The sequence below is a fragment of the Acyrthosiphon pisum genome, chromosome X (genome assembly GCF_005508785.2).
Source record: "Acyrthosiphon pisum isolate AL4f chromosome X, pea_aphid_22Mar2018_4r6ur, whole genome shotgun sequence".
In the NCBI taxonomy this organism is placed as follows: domain Eukaryota; kingdom Metazoa; phylum Arthropoda; class Insecta; order Hemiptera; family Aphididae; genus Acyrthosiphon; species Acyrthosiphon pisum.
Window position 1 is genome coordinate 84,679,382 of NC_042493.1, and position 20,491 is coordinate 84,699,872.

The 20,491-nt window shown below is 34.1% G+C and overlaps 1 protein-coding gene across 1 annotated transcript in view; it reads right to left on the reverse strand.

The window, feature by feature from the left end:
- The window catches only part of LOC100160519 (zinc finger protein rotund), a 61,505-nt gene that overhangs the window by 22,294 nt on the left and 18,720 nt on the right, over positions 1 to 20,491 (reverse strand). The window contains exons 2-4 of the mRNA XM_001952292.5: positions 10,133 to 11,035; positions 7,576 to 7,942; positions 6,153 to 6,352 (exon numbers count right to left, since the gene is read on the reverse strand). Coding sequence (XP_001952327.2) covers positions 6,153 to 6,352; positions 7,576 to 7,942; positions 10,133 to 11,035 — 1,470 coding nt within the window. The remainder of the gene's footprint in view (positions 1 to 6,152; positions 6,353 to 7,575; positions 7,943 to 10,132; positions 11,036 to 20,491) is intronic.

The window sequence follows — 20,491 nt, forward strand, 5'->3', positions numbered from 1 at the left end:
CCGCCGTACATATATCTACTTCCTTGAGTTTTCCGCAGCAGGTATATATATATATATATAGTACATACCCCCCTCAACCACTTGAAACGTTTTGTCATCGTGGGTAGCGGATATATATATATATATATTATTATTATTACAAGTGCAGACTGCCGTGGTGAAGTTTCGACGACTTTCCTCGAGACCTTATATAATATTGTATCGTATATATATATATATATTGTCGACGAACGAAAACATTTTCATTAGAACTCAATATACGAATAAAAGACAAACATGCGCGAGTGCACACCGAGTTGCTTTTCGATTAAAACTATACAATTGTTTTCTTCATATTATATTATACATCTTATATTATGTCAATACGATCAGTTTTCGTTTTCATCGCATTAAAAGTTTGTGCGGCACCGCGATAATATCATTACCAACATATTATTGTTATTTTTCCAATTTCGTATGAACAAACCGGGTTATTTGGTTCAAAATTTGTATTAACTAAATAATATATGAGTCGAATTAGAATGCATTTTCTTGCATATTTTCCAGTATGCATACACTAAGGAGGCGTAAAAATATCGGCACTCGTTTTGAAATTATCTTAAAACGTACATCGTTGGGTTATAATATATTATCATACTTCACGGAAAATCTGCAGATTCACCCGTGCATATATATAGGTATGCCGCGACTATCATCAAATTTTATCACAGCCTTTATTTTAAATTTCGACGGCATCACACGATTTAATATGGGAAAATCGTGACAGGATATAAGTATACGCGATCGCGGCACTATACCGTCAGTTGATCTCCGCACCACACGCCGTATAATATTATAATCCCCGCGAATGAATTTCACGAATAATCCCGGCGAACAAACTTCCCCGCGGCAGTGGTTTAACATCAACACGCGAGCACAGTGTGTACGTGTACGCGGCTGCAGTGTTATGGTACCACACCGATTAAAGTGATAATACTTGGCTTTATTCCTAAACTGCTTGATACCGTATAATATACTTAAACAACGACCGTTAAACGTCCGCCTATGCCGTTTGTTATAGTGCCCGTTAGCACTTAGCCGCACTAAACGTTCATCCCGCCGACTCGCGAATTTCTCTCACTCGGCGCCACCGGAAAGAGCGAATTTATTTTTCGTCCTACGCTCGCCGTAGCATCACGGCGTGTGTGATACACAACGTGTCACACGTCTCGGGAGATGTCACACGAAATACTCCTTATAGCCGATGATGGGACTCTGAATTAGATTGGAAATTGATCGTAAAAAAATTGCTTTCCAAATCTACTGTCTGTTTCACAAATAATAAGAGTCTCCGTTGCAAAAGTTGCAAGTTCTTATCGAGTCGAAATTTGAAACTTTTCCAAAACGCGTATTGTCAAATCCTATCCAATTTCAAGGTCTTTGCTTTTAAGTGTGACTCACTGTTTATGCGCGGATATACAATGTATGTTTGGGGTTTATAATATTCATCGCATGACTAATATTAAGATTAACTATTATGGACCTCAGCCACCAATATAAAATGGTTAATAACATTATTCACACACAAAAATAAAATGATTTAATTCAATCAAATTTTTTGATAAAAAATTATGCTTATAGACATAAAAAATGTTAAATGTACCAATATAATATGATGAAATAAATGCGTATATTGTTATTATTAGGTACATGCAAAACTATTCTGGCACCTTCAATTGAATATATGCAATATATACCTATAGGTAGTATTTACTTCTAAAATGTGTAAGTCATAAAAATGAGTATAAATCATGATGAAAAAAAGTTAATGATTTTTCTTTTAATTAGTAGAAATTGGTTAAATTACGAAAAATAACACAAGTGACACTGTAATAATTGCTTGCTTACATATTTATCTAGAATTTATGTAGAACTATAACAGTTTCAAACTAAAAACTAAAAAAAAAAATAGCCGTGTAAGAAAAATCAATAAATTAAAAAATATATTATTTAGATTTATATAAATTGAAACACATCTGTAGCTAGAAAATTATTTTTTAAGACATAAATAAAAACAAGTTAACAACTTCTGACTTCTGAGCCCTAATTATAATGAACTATAAAATATATTTAAAACGTCATCATTGCTATTTGTTTGTACAATTAGCTATATTAAGAGGATGTCACACCCGCATATGTTGTCTCCTTCTTATAAATGTATAACATAGAAAAAACTGTTGATGTAGAACTATCAAATTTTCACAACACGTAAAGAAGAATGCTATCTGCAACAGCGTGCTTCTTTTTTAATAGCACTCATTTTTTATAAGCAAATGAAAAAAAACAAAAATGATTAATGTTTAGAAGCAAATATCTTTTATTGTATTTATGTTATCTAATTAAGGGCACGCTATTGCATAGATAATTTTCCACCCTATATGTTCGAAATTTTGGAGCCGCTACTATAAACACAGAAAGATAAAAGTTGTTCCGCGCAAAATAGTTTTTGCTATGTTGTACATTTGTAAGACGGAGACAACACATTCGGATGTGACATATCCTGTTAATTATATTGATATATTTTTTTTTTTTTGTTAGTTGGGCCTGTAGCCAATAGTGGTTGGACAATGTGAATTGTATCGGCTATAGTATAAATATAATACATTTGTATATAGGTAGCCCATTAGCTGAAGTCTAAAAATTCGTTATTAGCCAAAATCAACTGTTAGACTTATTATGAGCCAAGCTTCGGACATTATCTACAGCACTTAATATATACGCACTTAATATCTATACGGAACACTAAGATATATATGTCGATATGACCATCAACTATCAAGTGTATAAAAACCAACGTAGTCGCAAAGTCTAAATCGATCGAGCGACAGTCGTTTTCAGTAAGTCTATATTAACTCGATAAAAAAAGACAAATGGCGCATTAAAATACAACTGTCCATTGAAAAGTAATCGCAGGTTCGATTTGGGGCCATTTCCCGATAAATTACCGATACCAGATGAAATCTCTTGTGTATGTGTAAGCGCGCAGTTATGCGTGCGCATGTATCGTGTGTGATCAAGAAAAATCCGATGAATCAATTGTGTTGATCTATTTCATTGTGTTATTTTTAAAATAAGTAAATATTGTAGGAGTGTCTAAAATATAAATTAGTACATAGGTATATCGAATAACACGCTGAGGACAGATGACGTGGTGTTTTCAACCAGTTTTTTTATTTTCTTCGACCCAAAAATAAATTTGTATTCTTCTTAATTCATTTTTTAATCAACTGAATTTGTATAAGGTCCCACTTTCGGGAAATTAAAAAGGAAAAAATTCCGACCCGAACACGCGTCGGTCAAGTGCGAAGGGAACGTTTTTTTTCGGAATTACCGGAGATTTGCCCTCTTGTTTAATTTCCTTTATTTTTTTCCACGTTCCCCTCAGAGAATATATATATTTATACCTATACAATATACATACATATACTTTTTTTAATTCTAGCAGTTTTTTTCCCTCTCGTTTTAATTGGATGTGTAAAGAGAACCCTCGTGACAGTAAAATGCGAACACTCTAATAAAAATAAAAAAAAGCAAAAAAAATGTATACATATTCTTTTAAACATTAAATTAATAAATTACTTTTTGAGAAAGAAAATCTATGGTATTTGATCCATTTAGGGCCCAGCCTATTCATACCAAATCCCATTATAATTGATTTATTTCTTAGGTATTTTTCTATAAATTTTTAGTTCCACTCATTACAAATTACAATATACTATAGTTACCTTACACCCAAGAAAAGAAAATATTCTAAAAAGATTCATGAAATTACTATTTTGATAAAAATTTATAGTTTGTTATTCAACTGCAAAACAAAAATATATTACATTAGTATATTATGTTATTACCTATTGCTAATTCATATTCTAATTTAGGAGATTGATTTAATAAATTGAATAGTTAATACTTAATAGTTAATAGCTCATTCAATATGGCTTATGTTAGGTTGTTGGATCATACTAGGAACATGGCATAATATGCATATATGATAAATAATTTGAATATAATATTAAACTCATAATTCAATTAGTCACAAATTTACGTATACCTTAACTAATCTACTAACAAAATCTTTGGAGGGTTGTAAAAATGGAACGTATTTTTGTATGAACTATAATTTAAGTACACCTATACATCAAAATAATCGTTGTAAAATAAAATTATATAAAACAATTGAAAAACGTTTACTTATACATAGGTACTTTCTTACTTTTATTTGAAAATAACTAAAAACAAATAATACTAGAAATGTTTATGTATCTACTCACGATATCCATATTATATTAATAGGATGTGTACAAAAAATATAATATAGTTGATAAAATATTCAGAGGTTAAGTCCGTGTTTCACAAACCTTTATAGTTTATTTATGTTATTCCGTGCGCCTATGCAGCTATGGCCAATTGGAATATCCTCGAGAGTTATTATTATTTTGTATATATAATATATAGATTATTGAAATGTTTACTTACATTTATAAACATAATACTTTGGGTTGATAAATAGCCTTGAAAGGACGTCTTCGTATATTATAATGCTAATATAATATCTTATCTACCTGGCTACCTACGTATTACCAGTTTACAAATTTACGATATCATAATATCTATTATCTATAATATCATTGCGTGTACAGTGTAGCGATAATATTATATGCCTGAAAACACGCTTGAATGTTTATTAAATAATGCCAGTTGATGCAGTATACATATGTATATAATTTAGGGTATTTGTTTACTTATGTACAATGTAAACACACACACACACACTATGACTATAACTATACAAAGGACATAAATTATATATCTGTTTTGTCTATAAAACGGAGATAAATAATTTTTTTTAAAGAAACATAATACAATAGTAACAAAACATAAAATAAAAAATATTTTTACCTTTTATTGTAACCATAGTTTATTACAATTTTTGCACATATAATTATATCGGGTCAATATTTTTTCATCGTTGTGTACAATCGTAATTGTTATTATTTAAAGTTTGTAAAGAACACAAACGATGACAATGTACATACAACATACATTTCTTTTATTGTAAAAATACAAAGAAAAAAAACGATCCATCCTTAAAAACAAGTCTACTGCAATATTCCACCAAAATTCTAAACGATTATTATTGTTACTATTTACTGTTAAACGTCGGGCGACCCCTTATAACGAGTAATTAGCAGAATAATTCACCTGGACAAGGGACCTGGCCGGTGATGCGGAACACTTTACGCGGCGGGTACTGCGTGGTGCGGTGAGGTGCGAGCGGTTTAGCGGTACTCAGGGGTAACAATTAATAGCGTCCTGACGATCTTTTCCGCAAGACTTATGCCCCGACAGCAGCCGTCTTGTTTAGCAATTAATCAGTATAAGTATCAACCCTCCGGTATGCCGTTTTATATATAATATAAAGCAGAGACGTTATTCTCTCTCGGTCGTGCGTTTATCTCCATCACTCTTTCTCCGCGCCGTCCTATAAATATATGACCAAACTATAATAGCTAGCTGCAGTGCGTCGCGCCCACCACCATTACGTAATTGTTTCCAATTTACAACTCCGCCCGGTCGTCGTTTGACCGGTGACACCGCCAAGGACGCGGAGATAGGACGCAACTTTGTCGTCGGTGTATACACATTTGTGCATGGATAGGGAAGAGAGATAGAGAGAGAAAGAGAGAGAGAGAGAGAGAGAGAGAATGAGAATGAGAGCAAGTGAGCGTGAGTTGAAGAAAGATAGAACAAGTGAGAGGTTTTCAAATATTAAAGTGTGAGGGGGCGACAACATGTTAAAACACGAAACGAGCGACGGTGGAGAGGAAAATTGGAACGCAGCCGTTGTCTTGGCTTGTTGATCTAATTGACTCGTTTTAATGGCTGTCAAAGGAAAAGGATTATAGTGACGGGCCTTTAAGGAACCCTCCGTTTACTCGACAAATTAGTTGGCCAAAGTTATCCCATCAAAAACGAACCCTCGCGGTGATGCGTTCAATAATATACTTTATACATTTTATAGTTTTTTTCGTTTATACCATTATACACGGCCGACCTAACCTATATATTATGCGATATCAATCTTAATGTCTTAAAAAAAAACCTAGCGCCCTTACCTGTGTGTATGTACGTGTGTTTCTTCATGTCGGATTTCTGATGAAACCGTTTGCCGCAAAACTGACATGGATATGGTCGGGTGTCTGAGTGGATCAGCAAGTGCGTAGAAAGAGTTGACGACCTTTTGAACGTTTTGCCACACTGTTTGCATTCAAACAGCTTTTCTACGTTGTGCGCCGATCGACGACAACAGAGCCACCTGAAAAAGACAGCAACCGAGTACAGTACGATGGAATGATAATTTACGTAATAATAGTTTTTTGAGTTGACATAATAACTGTTCACAATTATACAGATAATTAAAACAAACGAGATTGATCGATTTATCTAAGCTCTAAAGTATATTCGTAGACATATTATAGGTGAAGGTGCGTTAGTATATAAGCAGTGTTTTGGGCTTGTGATTGAAAGTCAATAATTATATCCACAACACTGCAATACGGCACAAATTTCAAACAATTAAAAAATCAACGAAATCCGATGACGCGATTAATACTGAGACAGTTATATTTATTGTCGAGAGAAAAAAACGAAATATAATTAAATTATTTATTGTCTATTGGAGTATTTATTATACGTATATGTATTGCCTGAACAGTATGCTTATCATTATTTTAAATTGTCCATTCAAATACAACATTATTATAATATACATTACTTATTTATTTGATCAACAAAATATAAACATTGGTAGCACATGAATTTCATAATTTACTTTTCTGATTGAAAATCATTTGTCTCCAGAAAATCTCTTTACCACTATACGCCTTGTTAATGTTAAATTTGTTATGCTGATTAATAATGCTAAGATTTTCAGAGATTCTATATAAACAAATGTCTTTTGTTTCATAGACATGCTTTTAATCTACATATTTTATTTATAAAACCTAAGTTGTTGAAGCGACATTCACAAATTGTGTTATGTACCTGATACATTTTTTTTTATAAATTTCATATTTATTATGCTTGTTATTTTATATTTTTAAATATATAAGTAAATATTATTATTTATTAATACTTATCACAAGGATTTAGTTACTAATATTGATTGAACATTTATAATTATTAATTATTATTGACAGCTCAAAATTGACGGACTTTAGCACTAATATTTGTGGTGGATAAATGTTGTTTTATGCAGATAAATCCACCTACAATTTGTATAATTTAATAATTTTTATATTTTATTTTTTAAATCATTAGCGTTTTCATAGTAGGTAGGTACTTATATATTTTGGTATATAGGACAATACTGATAAGACGTATAGAGATAGCGATTATGTGTATACAAGTGTATATATACACTATTGAAAAACACGGTAGAAATGTGGAATACAATATTATATCATTATAGCGAAATTATTAAAAATAAAACGATGGCAAAATATTATTAAGATATAGAACGGGTCGGACACGACTAACCGGTGTTGGTTCAGGCTTATCTCGGCGCCGAACGATTTGTTGCACAGCTCGCACGAGAACGGCCTCTTGCCGTTGTGCGACCTGCGGGAGTGCACCTCCAGGCCATGTGAGGTCGGGAACATTTTGTCGCACTTGATGCACGAGTACACGTCGCCGAAGACGGAGCCCCTCATCAACATGTGGTGGTGTCGCATGTGGCCACCGGGGTCGGACGGTGGCGCTGCGGCCAGCGGCTGATTGGCGCCGGGCGCGAACTGCTGCCGCAGCTTCATCATGTCCTCGGCCGACGGGTGCGGCACCACCACGCCGCCGGAAGTCTGCTGTTGGCCAGACGAGTGGAACGGATTGGCCGCCGGCGAACTCATGCCTGCAATATGGCACGCAAGTCATTTTTAATACACCTCACGACGAAGGTTAGGTGACAGGTAGCAAAGGGGCATTTGTCTCGGCTTGGTAAAAGAGTAGCCCCGCACAACAATTATTAATTTTATAATATAATTTACTGATAAAAAAATGGGGAAATGTTGACAGTTGATACTAAAATATTTTAATCGGTCAATGAATTGGAGGATATTAGAGTATATACATATAGTCTAGCATAGACAATAGTCTTGGCATAGTTTAAAAAAGTCTTGCCAGCCACCAAATGCGAACTTTTGAATTGAATTGAATTTCAAACTTTATTTACAATAATAATCATTCTATACCAATAAAAATGTTTGTTTTTTAGTTTAACTTATTCCCCAAGTTTCTTCAAGAAAATTTGGTTTTTGATCTTGCACATTTCCCCAGTCCATACGATTGTGTTAGCCAGTAGAACGTACGGTGCACAAATTCTCATTAGAGTTCTGTTGTTTCAAATAAAATAAAATTTAAAAAAATTAGATTTTTGGTTTTAGGGACTCTGGAAATGTGTGAAGCTTAAAAATATACTTTTGCTGGAAGAACTATAGTGGTGAACAAATTTTGGCATAAGTCGCACACATTTTCTCTGATAGTAGGTACACTAAAATTATATTAGCAACAAAATAATTTTTAATTTACGTTGGTGAGGTGGATCCGGCAAAATACATGTCGAGTTGTAGGGAGAGGATATATAAACTATTTTTTATAATAGGTACCTATAGTTAACATACCAAACCTATACAGTACATGGAATCTTATTTCAGTTTCAGGAGTGATGGAAGGGAGAGGAATAATGTGATGAGAGGGTTGCTCGTCATAAAATCGTGATAAAATAACGGTACGGATTAGGTATACGAAAACAAATACGTCTATCGTATAGGTACCTAATATAATCGAACTATAATATATTATTATGAAAATGAAGGAATAGGATTTAATTTTTCTACTCAAAACTGAAATGTTAATGAATAAATAATATAAACGTACCTACGATAACTATAATATTAACTATTGTTCCAAATTTGATCACATAAAAATAAGCATATGGAATCGAAAACTGTATTGTAAAAAAGGAACTTCCTTAGTAAAATGTCTTAATGATCGCTTCTAACTATTATTTTCGTTTTATATGGTATAGGTACTTGGGATTCTATAAAATTAAAATGAGCGCTATAAGATGTGTCAAATTATTCTATTGAATTGGAAACTTTTTAATATAGTACATCTGCCGTTAAATTATATTGTGACTATTCAATTTAGGAGTGAACACATATTGGCGCCAAGGTCATTTTATAGAACTCTTCCCCCTATTTCCTAATCAACAACCACGATAATACGTTAGAAACCCTCATACTAATAAGTATTAACTAATCACACACATAAATTATGGATAATGACATATCAGAGGTACATCGTACATGCAATTTCAAACATTTTATTGGAGCAATAATAATTTCTATCTATTTATTTATAATTGCTTATAGCTACAATATTTTCTTAATTGATACCTAATAAACTAAAAAATTACTACCAATCGAAACAATAGACTAAAACTACAATTATGATTTTTTTTTAACTGTAATCTATGGAGTGAATGAGACACATCTAATCAAAGTAGGTATATATAGTTAAAAACTATCTTTATATAAAATAATGTAACTACCTTATTTTTTTATTATATAACTGCAGTTGTTTCTTCAAGTATAAGAAACTTTGAATGATTAAATGTTTCAAGCTTTGTAGCCAAGAAACAAAAATTTTATGTAAACATTTATATTAATCAATTTAAATTTAAAAAAAACAAATACTGTGAAAATTTCAATTATAAAATTACAGTTAGTTGGTACTCATATACTTTTATGAAAATGACAATAGTATCTATACAATGTAATTTTTAAATTTTTCCTTTTCAAGCTATAAAAAAAACAAAATCTATTATATTCACATTTTCCGCCACCGATTTTTGTTAGTTTTTCCCAGTTCTTAAGAAAAGTATTGAGTATTTTCTACTTTAAATCCAATGCACAAACGATGGGGAAAAATTATTTCTATCAGGCACAAATGCGCGGAAGACTATATACCCTATAGTATAGAGAATACAACTATGTAGGGAATTTGTGCTCGAATTGGAATAATTATGTCGTTGACTTACCTGTTGTGGACAGAGGATGGCTAAAAGCAGCGGCGGCGGCCGCCTGGACGGCGCCTAGACTCAGATACAGCGAGCTGGTGAGCAGGTTATGATTGTTGTCGGTGTGCGGATCGCCATTTCCGCCACTTCCGCTGCCATTACCACCGTGTTCAGGCGAACCACTGGATGGGTTCAGCATGTTTGCGGCCGAATAGAAGTGCGGGTGAAAGCTGAAACCGGAAAAGTGTTTCTGAAGCAGAGTGTTGGCCGCGGATGGGTGGAGGTGCACTTCCTTCCGGGTGTCCTTGATCAGGTCAGGGAACTGGACGGTAGGGTACAGCAACGATCTTGTGACAGATATGGTATCGACGGCTGTCATGGCCGGAGACTGCTGCTGCTGCTGGTGGTGGTGCTGTTGGTGGTGCTGTTGATGGTGTTGCTGCTGCTGGTGATGGGGGTGGTGATGGTGGTTGAACGGATGTCTAATAGTGCGGGGTGCGTCTGGCTTGAGCAACGCACTGACGCTAAACGCCTCCGAGTTCTTGGCGGTTACCGGCGGCTTACGGGCAGCCACCTGCACCATAGATACAATGGGCTGGGGTGGTTGCGCTGGTGGTGGTGGGGTGGTCCCGCATTTGGTCACATCGATGTCCGGCGACGCCAATCGGCTCTCCACGTCTAGTTCGGACGATGAGGATGGCGATGGCGAACTCCTCACCGGTGACCATATCTTCCGGGCTGACTCCCTCTTCACCTCTCGCTCGTCATCATCTTCGTCACCACCACCGCGACGGTTGTCGATATCTGGTACATTGAGGCTCTTGGTGATGTTGTTGTTATTGTTCGCTGCGTACGATGTGTCGAAAGCCGAACGACTGTCGTTGAACTTTTCCACCAGGCGGCTGATGCCGAACTTTATGCAATCTGGAAACAACGAAATATAGATCTTTATTGAAATAACTAGCTGTATATATTTTTTATGGTACCTAACTAAAACAAAAACCAACGGGAGCACCAACCGAATCTAATATTATATGTTTAATACGGTTTCGACAGGAATTATGGTTTCCGAGATTACAAATGCTAAAAAACGCGCACAATCGTTTATATATTATTATATATTAATATATTATACAGATGGATAGACATAGTTATATAGATAGAATATATTATGGTTTTATGGATTTACCTATGCCTGTATGTTTATACGCATATTGGCATATAACAGGGGTGACCAAACCGCGGCTCTCGTTATAGACTTATGCGGCTCGCATCTTAACGTAACATTAGACGTAAATTAACGTAAGAGCCAAAAAAAAAAAAAAAAGGTCACATAATATACAATAATATGACCATTTTTTTTTTACATCTTGGCTCTTCAATTTTTATTAATATATTTGGTGGCTCGCGAGTCTCTTCTCGCTGGCCACCCCTGGCCCTGGCATATAATGTGAGTATATAGATCCATCGTCATATAGAAGGGGTAATAATACAGAGAAAAAATCGTCAAAGCATCACTGCCAGTACCTAGGGACCTATAATATAGGTCACATATCATATATTATACTATATTAAATATATATTTATAAATTATCTATACATTTCCCTTTCTAGATTTTATTATATGTGATAAATCTATAGGTTATTATATAATTCCGTGTACCTACAATCCACATATACAAACGAATTTATTTCATAAAAACTAGTTTATGTATCACATATACTTGTAATTAGTAATCAACTGCATCTCTCACCATAATGTTTGTCTGGGCCAATAAATTGTTTCAAATCAAAATGTTTGAAATATTATTTCGCACAATATGATGCTGTATTATTAGAAAACCATACTCTTACCATGGTTCATATTATTCAATATCTTCTTCTTCATGTCAGTCAGCAGCTGTGCGTGTGTCAAGTTTTTTTTCGGATCCAATTATTAATCAGTTTTATTATTCGTCAGTAGGTTTTCTGTAGATGTCGTTACTTATAAAAGCCCTGGAAGACCTATCCATATTTACTATGCAGAAAATAAGCACAAACCCAAACCTAACAAAACACAATCATATATTCAACAAAAGATAGTTAGTAAAAATATTTGTTTTTACGTTTCAAAAATCTGAGATGGTCAAATTGTATAGAGCTCTATATATGTATAGAGCTAATTATAATACAAGCATTTTGAAAGTAAAATACAGTGTACCAATATCCATTCAAATATTTAGGTGAGTTCTAAAGCTCAAACAGGAGGTGGGCGGCTCTTCATAACGCATAATAAATAACTGGCGAACGGGTGTACGATAGCTAACACGCGGTTGAAACACTCTCTGTATATGTATCACGCACTATTCATAATATAACAATGATATACGCATAGAGGCGACGTTATTTAGATTGCTGTATAGTGTAGCCATCTCGCGGTGCCCCTCGTGCCAATATTTACTCGAAGTGTGGTCCGGGCGGCGGTCCCTAAGTCCCCGATATACGTCGCATGAACTACACGAAAAGGGTTGGGAAAAAAATAAAAAATTATACCCGCACCAAATTATATACAATTGCACTCACACACACTCATAAATTATCATAACGTCGCAGTGCATATATACCTGGAGAGGGCATTACGTGTATAAATAATACAATATGTATATATATATTTATATATGAATATAAATATTGCGTTATATACAGCCTGTCGCAGTGTCGCATGACGTTCTGCGTGTTTTAGATGTATGTATAGAGCGCTAAGCAAACACATCACGTCTACACACGCCGGAGCCGCGACTGTCGGTTGCCGTGCGCGCCCGGATAAACAAACCGTCAATTTTTATCAGTAATAATAATAATAATAAAATAACAATATATGTGTATACACTCACACACGGTTTTATTATTTACGATGCGTGCAATAAACCGTATATAATATTATAGATGACTGTCGTGTGTTATTTGTCTTCGTCGCACTCCCCTTCACCACGACACACCCGCACCACCACCCGTCACCCACCCTCCATCCGGTATTTAAATTATAATAAATTCGATACGACAACCCGTGCAATAAACCCGTCCGATATAGGTGCCTACCTTATTCCCGCTAAGGGACGCTCTTTCAATCGTTTTTACCGTCCACCCTGCAGGACACAGCCACGTATAATAGAGAAAAATATTATCGTTACCTATACTTAGTACTTACCTACATTTATATTATTATGTTATGTCTAGTTCCTGCGGAGGCGTATTGCCGAATTTCATTCACACAGTCGAAACGATTTACCTAGACCATCTAGGAGGCATAATAGGTGAAAGATGATATATATATGTATATTCTAATAATATATCTATCATCGTTCACCTTTGATGGATCTATAGTACCAGGGCATCATTTGACTTTCTGCTCTCTTTCTCCAATCAGTCCGATCAGCGAAAATTTATACAGTTTCTCACGTTAAAAAACACTATATTATATAAATCTATTAAAGCTTGCAACTCATTCCCAAGTAGTTATATAATAACGTTTTCATATTTTTTCTAATATAATCCAAGTCACTATACACGGACAGCACATAATCTCGTCCGTTTTAATATCGTAAATGAAGCACCTAAGCCAGACCAATTTTACAAATTATGTTTAATCTAAACAAAACGGATTTTGATACTTTTATACATTTGATTACTCCTGTACAGTTGTTGTATTGGGTTTATTTAGAACTGATATATTATAACAATACTTATTTCACACAAATTGTTTGCACCCTTAAAGATAATCTATTGTAAAATCTCATTCAAGGGTGACTACACATATAATAGAAATTTCGTCACACCGTCATGGTTCTTCGTAACATAATAACTATTAATTGATAGTGAAAAAAGTTGTTGCTTTTAAAGTTGATAATAACAACTGTTACAAGATAATAATACAATAACAATTACAATCAATAATATTGATTCCAATATCATACTAAAACATATGCTTATATTACAATTCTACAAAAATTGAGTTATATATGATAAAGTTAAATACGTATACTTTTAATATACGATTATAATTGTTAAACATAATTCATTTTTAGACTCCATAATGGTATAATTTACGAAAATATAGCAAACAAAAATATAATTTTTAGAATAATCTACCCCTCCTCCCGTTATTAAAAACAGCCTAGTAGATATCAATTACATTTCGATACAGCTAAAAATCGACGCGGTTGTGAAATACTGAAATCACACGATCATTCGACGATACGTTAAATCGTTGAACTCGGTCGTTTCAAGTACAATATGATATATACAAAACATACAACATAGGTAGGTATACTAAATTATTGTATAATATACTTATTTGAAAAACAAATCCATGAAACGATTATTTGTACGGAAATCACCATATTGACGAACGTATAACATCATTTCCAGATAGTATGCGGCGTTATGACAACAGTGCAATATTGGGAATGGCCAAATAGCGATTTCTGAGTCACGACGACGACTTCCTATGTACCTATAGCATGTTACCGATTATGATTTTAAGATACGCGATGAGTGCCAATAACAATAATAATATGTATACTATATAATACACACCTGTGCCTGCAATATAATATAATAATGACGTTTCTCAGAAAAATGTACGTCAGACACCTTTGTCGGCGGTGTTACTCGAACACGTCGTCTTCATTTCGAGACATTATATTAATATATCAAATCGTTTCGCGGCATTTTCGATTAGCAACCGAAAACATGACGTAACAACACCAAACTATACAGTAAATTATACGAGATCCTTTCGCTTTTCTTTATTCTTTTCTATTGAAATTATTCATCGTGAGTGCTCTAGATATATTTTATATTCGTGGGCGCTATCGACGAGTGAACGCCGATACGAATATTATGGTCCTTGAATGATGCACGTACTATAATAGGCATAGGATATCATGAATTTAACATTTTCAACCGGAACGCGAGTGATTTCTCGACACTATTGCTTTCGGGTTCGTCTTAGATTTAAGAGTGATCGGCACTGTATACAACGTGATTGTATAATCGTCTATATTCTATACATATACATATTTAATCGATCCCGGTCGTATATTATACATTTTTAACCTGTCAGTTCGTTTGTTGCAGGATGAACGTTACACGTATTTTCAGCACATAATAATAATAATATAATGTACACGTATTACGTTGTAAACTATTTTACGAATGTTGTCACAACCACGTCAAATATATTTATATATGAGATTATTTTTATGACAGATGATGTGCAAACACGAACAACTACTCGATCGGATAATATTTACAGCGCAATTTGTATCATAAAACCATAAACTATAATGATTTCTTTTACCGTTCGACTCCAAACCTGTGTCTACTGTCTAGTGCATACGTATACAACAATATGTGTTCACTGATCGATTTTGAAAATTCAAATACTGTTTCGGTGTATGGCAGATAACTTTATTTATTACCAACAACGCAGCTACTACCGTCGAATAGAATGAATGCGATTGTTTGAAATATTTTTTTTCTAGACATAAGAAATCCCTTGAATATTATTTATATTATATAAATACGGAAATAACAATGATTTTCAAGTTCATTTTCAAGTGATATTTCATACATAAGTCAGCGAATGGTTTATATTTAAATTTCATTCGTGATATTGATAAATCAGTGGCAAGGATTCAAATCAATTCAATTTATTATGAAAATCAAGTGTAAAAACACTCGAGTGTCCGAATGGGATCCTTATTACATTATCTTGTAACATTCATTCCGTTAATTCCTCAGCAAAAAAATCATTTGACGATTCCACTCATCGGTTCATAATAAATCACTGTGAAAATTAATACCGTTTTTTTTTCTTTAATTGATCCATGGATTGGATTTAATTCGTGTATTAATTCAAGGATAAACGTATACAGATAAAATTAATATAGTACGATTCGATATAATTATTATAGTACCTACCTATAGTGCGAATATGAAGTGATATAATATATTAATCCACAGATCGATTGATAGTTTGGCTAAAAAACGACACTATAATGTTGTTCGTTTGCTGCGATTGAGGTGCGACAATGATGTATAAATGGTAAACAATTATGCAATATGTATAATATAACAATATAACATAATACTCAGATGTTGCTAATTTATATAATGATATCATAATACTATACATATTTGTGGCGTTCGTTTATACGATATAATATACTAAGGTAAGTTGTAAACGTTTGTTAGTTTCTTATTTTTATTTATGATTAAAAAAAATAAAATCTACATTGCAGATAATAACTTGGTCATCGTAATATATTATTATATACCCAATACCTGTCTAATATCTATAGATGGTTTTGATTCACTTTTATAAACTTTTATTATCTATAATTTCGTGATAAATTAACAAAATTAATCTAGTAAATTACTTTATAAATACATTACCAACATAAAACTTTATTTGTTGAGTTTTAAAATTTCCTAAAAAAAATTATATAGTAAAGTTATAGTCCCTCAAAAAGCGATTGTTTTTACCGCCGTCCTGTTGTTAATAATCCAAGAAACCGAAGATAACACTGGATAATACCAGCGAAGAATATGATGAAGAAGATGGACTGACCGAGCGTTTAGAACACATTGTTGTTACCTAATACTCATTTATCATAATAACGATGAGGTATTGTCTAATGTCTTGAGTGTCGACGGCTGACCCAGCCGGACATTTGTCACCGTGCGGTCATACGCGTCACAACCTCCAAAACCCACGACGTCGCGATTGTCGTGAAATTATCGCTTTACGTATATAATATATTATATCATGTACTTACGGACTTGGGCTATGCGAATAATTTGTAATTAGGCTCTTGTCACGTGAATCGAAATGATTAATTGCAGTTGTTTCAAACCCCATGCACGCGAACGAATCGATTCGATAACAATACAACGTTATTGCGCGCCCTCTTCGAGACTATACCCCCGTGCTGAAATTAGGTGTATATACATATATATATATATAAGTGTGTGTATGTATATAAATGTACATAAACTGTGAATAATCTTACTCGTTGGCAATTTGTTGGGCGGTGCAGCGGGGGAGAGTGAGCGAATGACCCAGAAAACATCTGTTTCGAAAATCGCGACCATATTCATCGGTTCGCGAGCGAGTCCCTCTTTTTCTATTTTCCTTTACTCCTCCGGACCCAAAACACAAAGGCCACGGGGGCGATTTGTTGTAACAAATCCAAAAGGGTATATATATATATAGACATTATGTCGAGGGTACATAATATATATACAGATACAACACACACACATCGATACATATATATATACTCGACCCAGTATTTAACCCTAGAGGTAATGATCTAGAAAGGCTTTAAACAAATTCTCCACGATATATTCTCCTGCGGCCGTTTATTATTTCTTTTCGTACACCGTTCGACGACCCTCTCGCGTTTAATGATATTTAAATGTCCTCAAATAATAATAATACACTGTGTTCGATTACGACACCCCTTTCGCAATAATATACGACATCAAACGGTCGAAAAAGCACGCGCGTTCGCGTAGGTTAATAAATAATATATATAATAATATGTGTGGTTGCCGAGGTCGTCTCCCTATTGACGTTACCGACGACCATTAGCCGTTTGGCGGCCAAGGAGCTTTTAATTTTCGTCCGGTCGCATAATCCTTTAAACGACGTACGTAATTGGAATTCCATTGTGGTAAATCCCTATCTTATCAATTATAGATTTCATTTTTATTTCCTCATTTTATATATAATCCTTTCGACGTGATGTATCGTCCGCAAGTCCCGAAATTCATATCAAAAAGTATAGAAATCGCACGTGGTCTTCCCTCTTATCACCACCCTCTTTTACTCACTCTCTCATCGTCAATCCACTTCATATAAAATATTACTCACAGTCATCGGGGGTAAGTTCGGTTTATGACTACTTTGAACGTAATACATTTTTATTTCATAAATATAATCGTATATTATATCGGAACGAAATTTGAGTATCATAAATTGTACATGACTGGTATCAAGTACGGCCGTTATTGCAATAAAACTAGTAATAACAACCACCATAAAAGTAATCGTAGGCTTAACGTCGAGTTTTAAATACGTCATTGAAAGCGTCATGACAATATTTCGTTGTAAGCTAAAAAGTTCACTTATTAGTTATTACAAAAAATAAAAACTAGTAGTTATTGTATACGATTTCAAACGATAGAGCGGATGCTGTTTCCGTTCCACATATTATAATATTATGATATTATATGTATCTACCTATTTGGTTTTGTTTTGATTTTGAATCCGTGGAAACCCGACAAATGTCGATTAACGCTTTGACACAGTGATCAATACCGATCATGTTATATATTTTATATTTTTATAGATACTATAGTATAGGGATATAATATTTTATTTGGCTTTTATTGATAGATTTTATTGGTTCTCTATCTCTCAGAATTTTCATGGGCTCGTGACACCTACTGACCTACGCAACAGAAAAATGCAACAGATTTTTTTATAAGAAAAACAACTTTTTATAAACGTTTATTACTAGCGCGTTATAACGTTTTAATTTACAGGTCTACAACTATATACGTTTACCTACATAAGTTTAATGTATATTATTATTACGTTCACATTTGCTTTAGAGTCAAAAAATGTCCATCTATGATATTTTACCTGCGATTATACTTAACCATTAATCTCATCACCTGCAGAGACTCCTTTGATTTGTAGAGTAATATCCGTTAAAGGATATATTAACTATACTCATAACTGTAAATTATCATTATAAATCAAAACTCATACCAATCATGTAACTGCGAAAATCTAACAAATTTACTAACTTAGTCCAATATAAGTATCACCCTTAAATAAGTTGGTGCATTATTATTTCGATGCGTAGCGACGGCATATTTCATAAATAAAACGCTCTGTATACATATGTCTAGATATAAGATAGGTACCTATATTATAATATTCAATTATGGATATAGCCATATAGGTATTTAAGTACAACATTAATTAAAAGTTAAATATTTTATAATGTGTTATTTACTGTATTTTGCGTAATCAATTATTTTATGTAACAATAATGATATAATATTATGCATGTATACTGCACAGCGAATTTGAAGAAATAAATTTCAAATTGTTTTTGATCAAGAATACCAAATGGAAATCGGTGTTCCAGATTCGCTTCAGGACAGGCACGTGTAGCTGTAGATCTCTATTATAATATAATATCGTACCATCTGACTTTATGACGTCCGCGCGTGTATACAATCAAAGACGTAGTCGGTAAAGTGCTCCTCGAGAGTAAGCGGGAGAGTGGGTGGGAAAAAGGAAACGTAAAACCATTCCGTCTGATTTAATTAGTTTCAATCTGAGAATCGTAATAATTTATACATGCTTTTCCACACAGATCCGTGCGAAGGAAAGTTATACAGTTACAGCGACGGCAGGGTATATATTAAATATGCAGATCATCAGCAACAGTGCAGACTATATCTCTATCTTCTATACACTCTGCGTGTCTAGAATATTCTTTCAGCGTTTCTATATATATTGTATATATCGCCCAGTCCACCTTTCCTTACATACACACACATTTATTATAATATATATATATATATACATACTTCGGGATGAATATATTATTATATTATACAAAATGGATTCGAAAAGGGACGAAACAGGAATCTCGGGCCCCCGAGATGGTCTATCCGCCACCGCTGCATTTATATTTATATATATATATATAGATGACGAAAAATGGCGGAATACCCGATAGTAATTACACCACTCGGCCGTCGCGCGTGTAGTGTATAAATGAACTCGCCGGCCGCCCCGCACCGCCCGCCCAACCACTATCTCGGAGTCCGTCGGCGTTTAATTACAAATACCAGTCGCGGTTCGGCCCGGTTCAGCCTTGGCGCTTTTTCACCGGCGGTGGTATGTCATTACCAGATCCACCCTATATATATATATATATCCAATCCTACCCTACCCTCCACTCACACCGTTATAAACGCGTTCCCGGCGGCCGGTACTGCACTGCTGCAGAGTAAATCGTTTTTTCACCTTCCGTGATCTCACTCACTCTCTGCTCTGTCTCGCTCCCTCCCTTACACACACACACACAAAAACAGTAGATAACGAATACAAAAACTTAAAAAAATAACCACCAAAATGCTTCTCCGATAACTGCAAATGACTTCCTTATAGCTGATATTAGTTTCACGACGTCCACGTATGTATTATATTGCATACAATATAGATAGCTCGCTTCATCTGCAGCCCGCGATCATTTTCACACGTAAAATGAAAACCATGTTTCTATTATCATGGTTATAATTATTCAC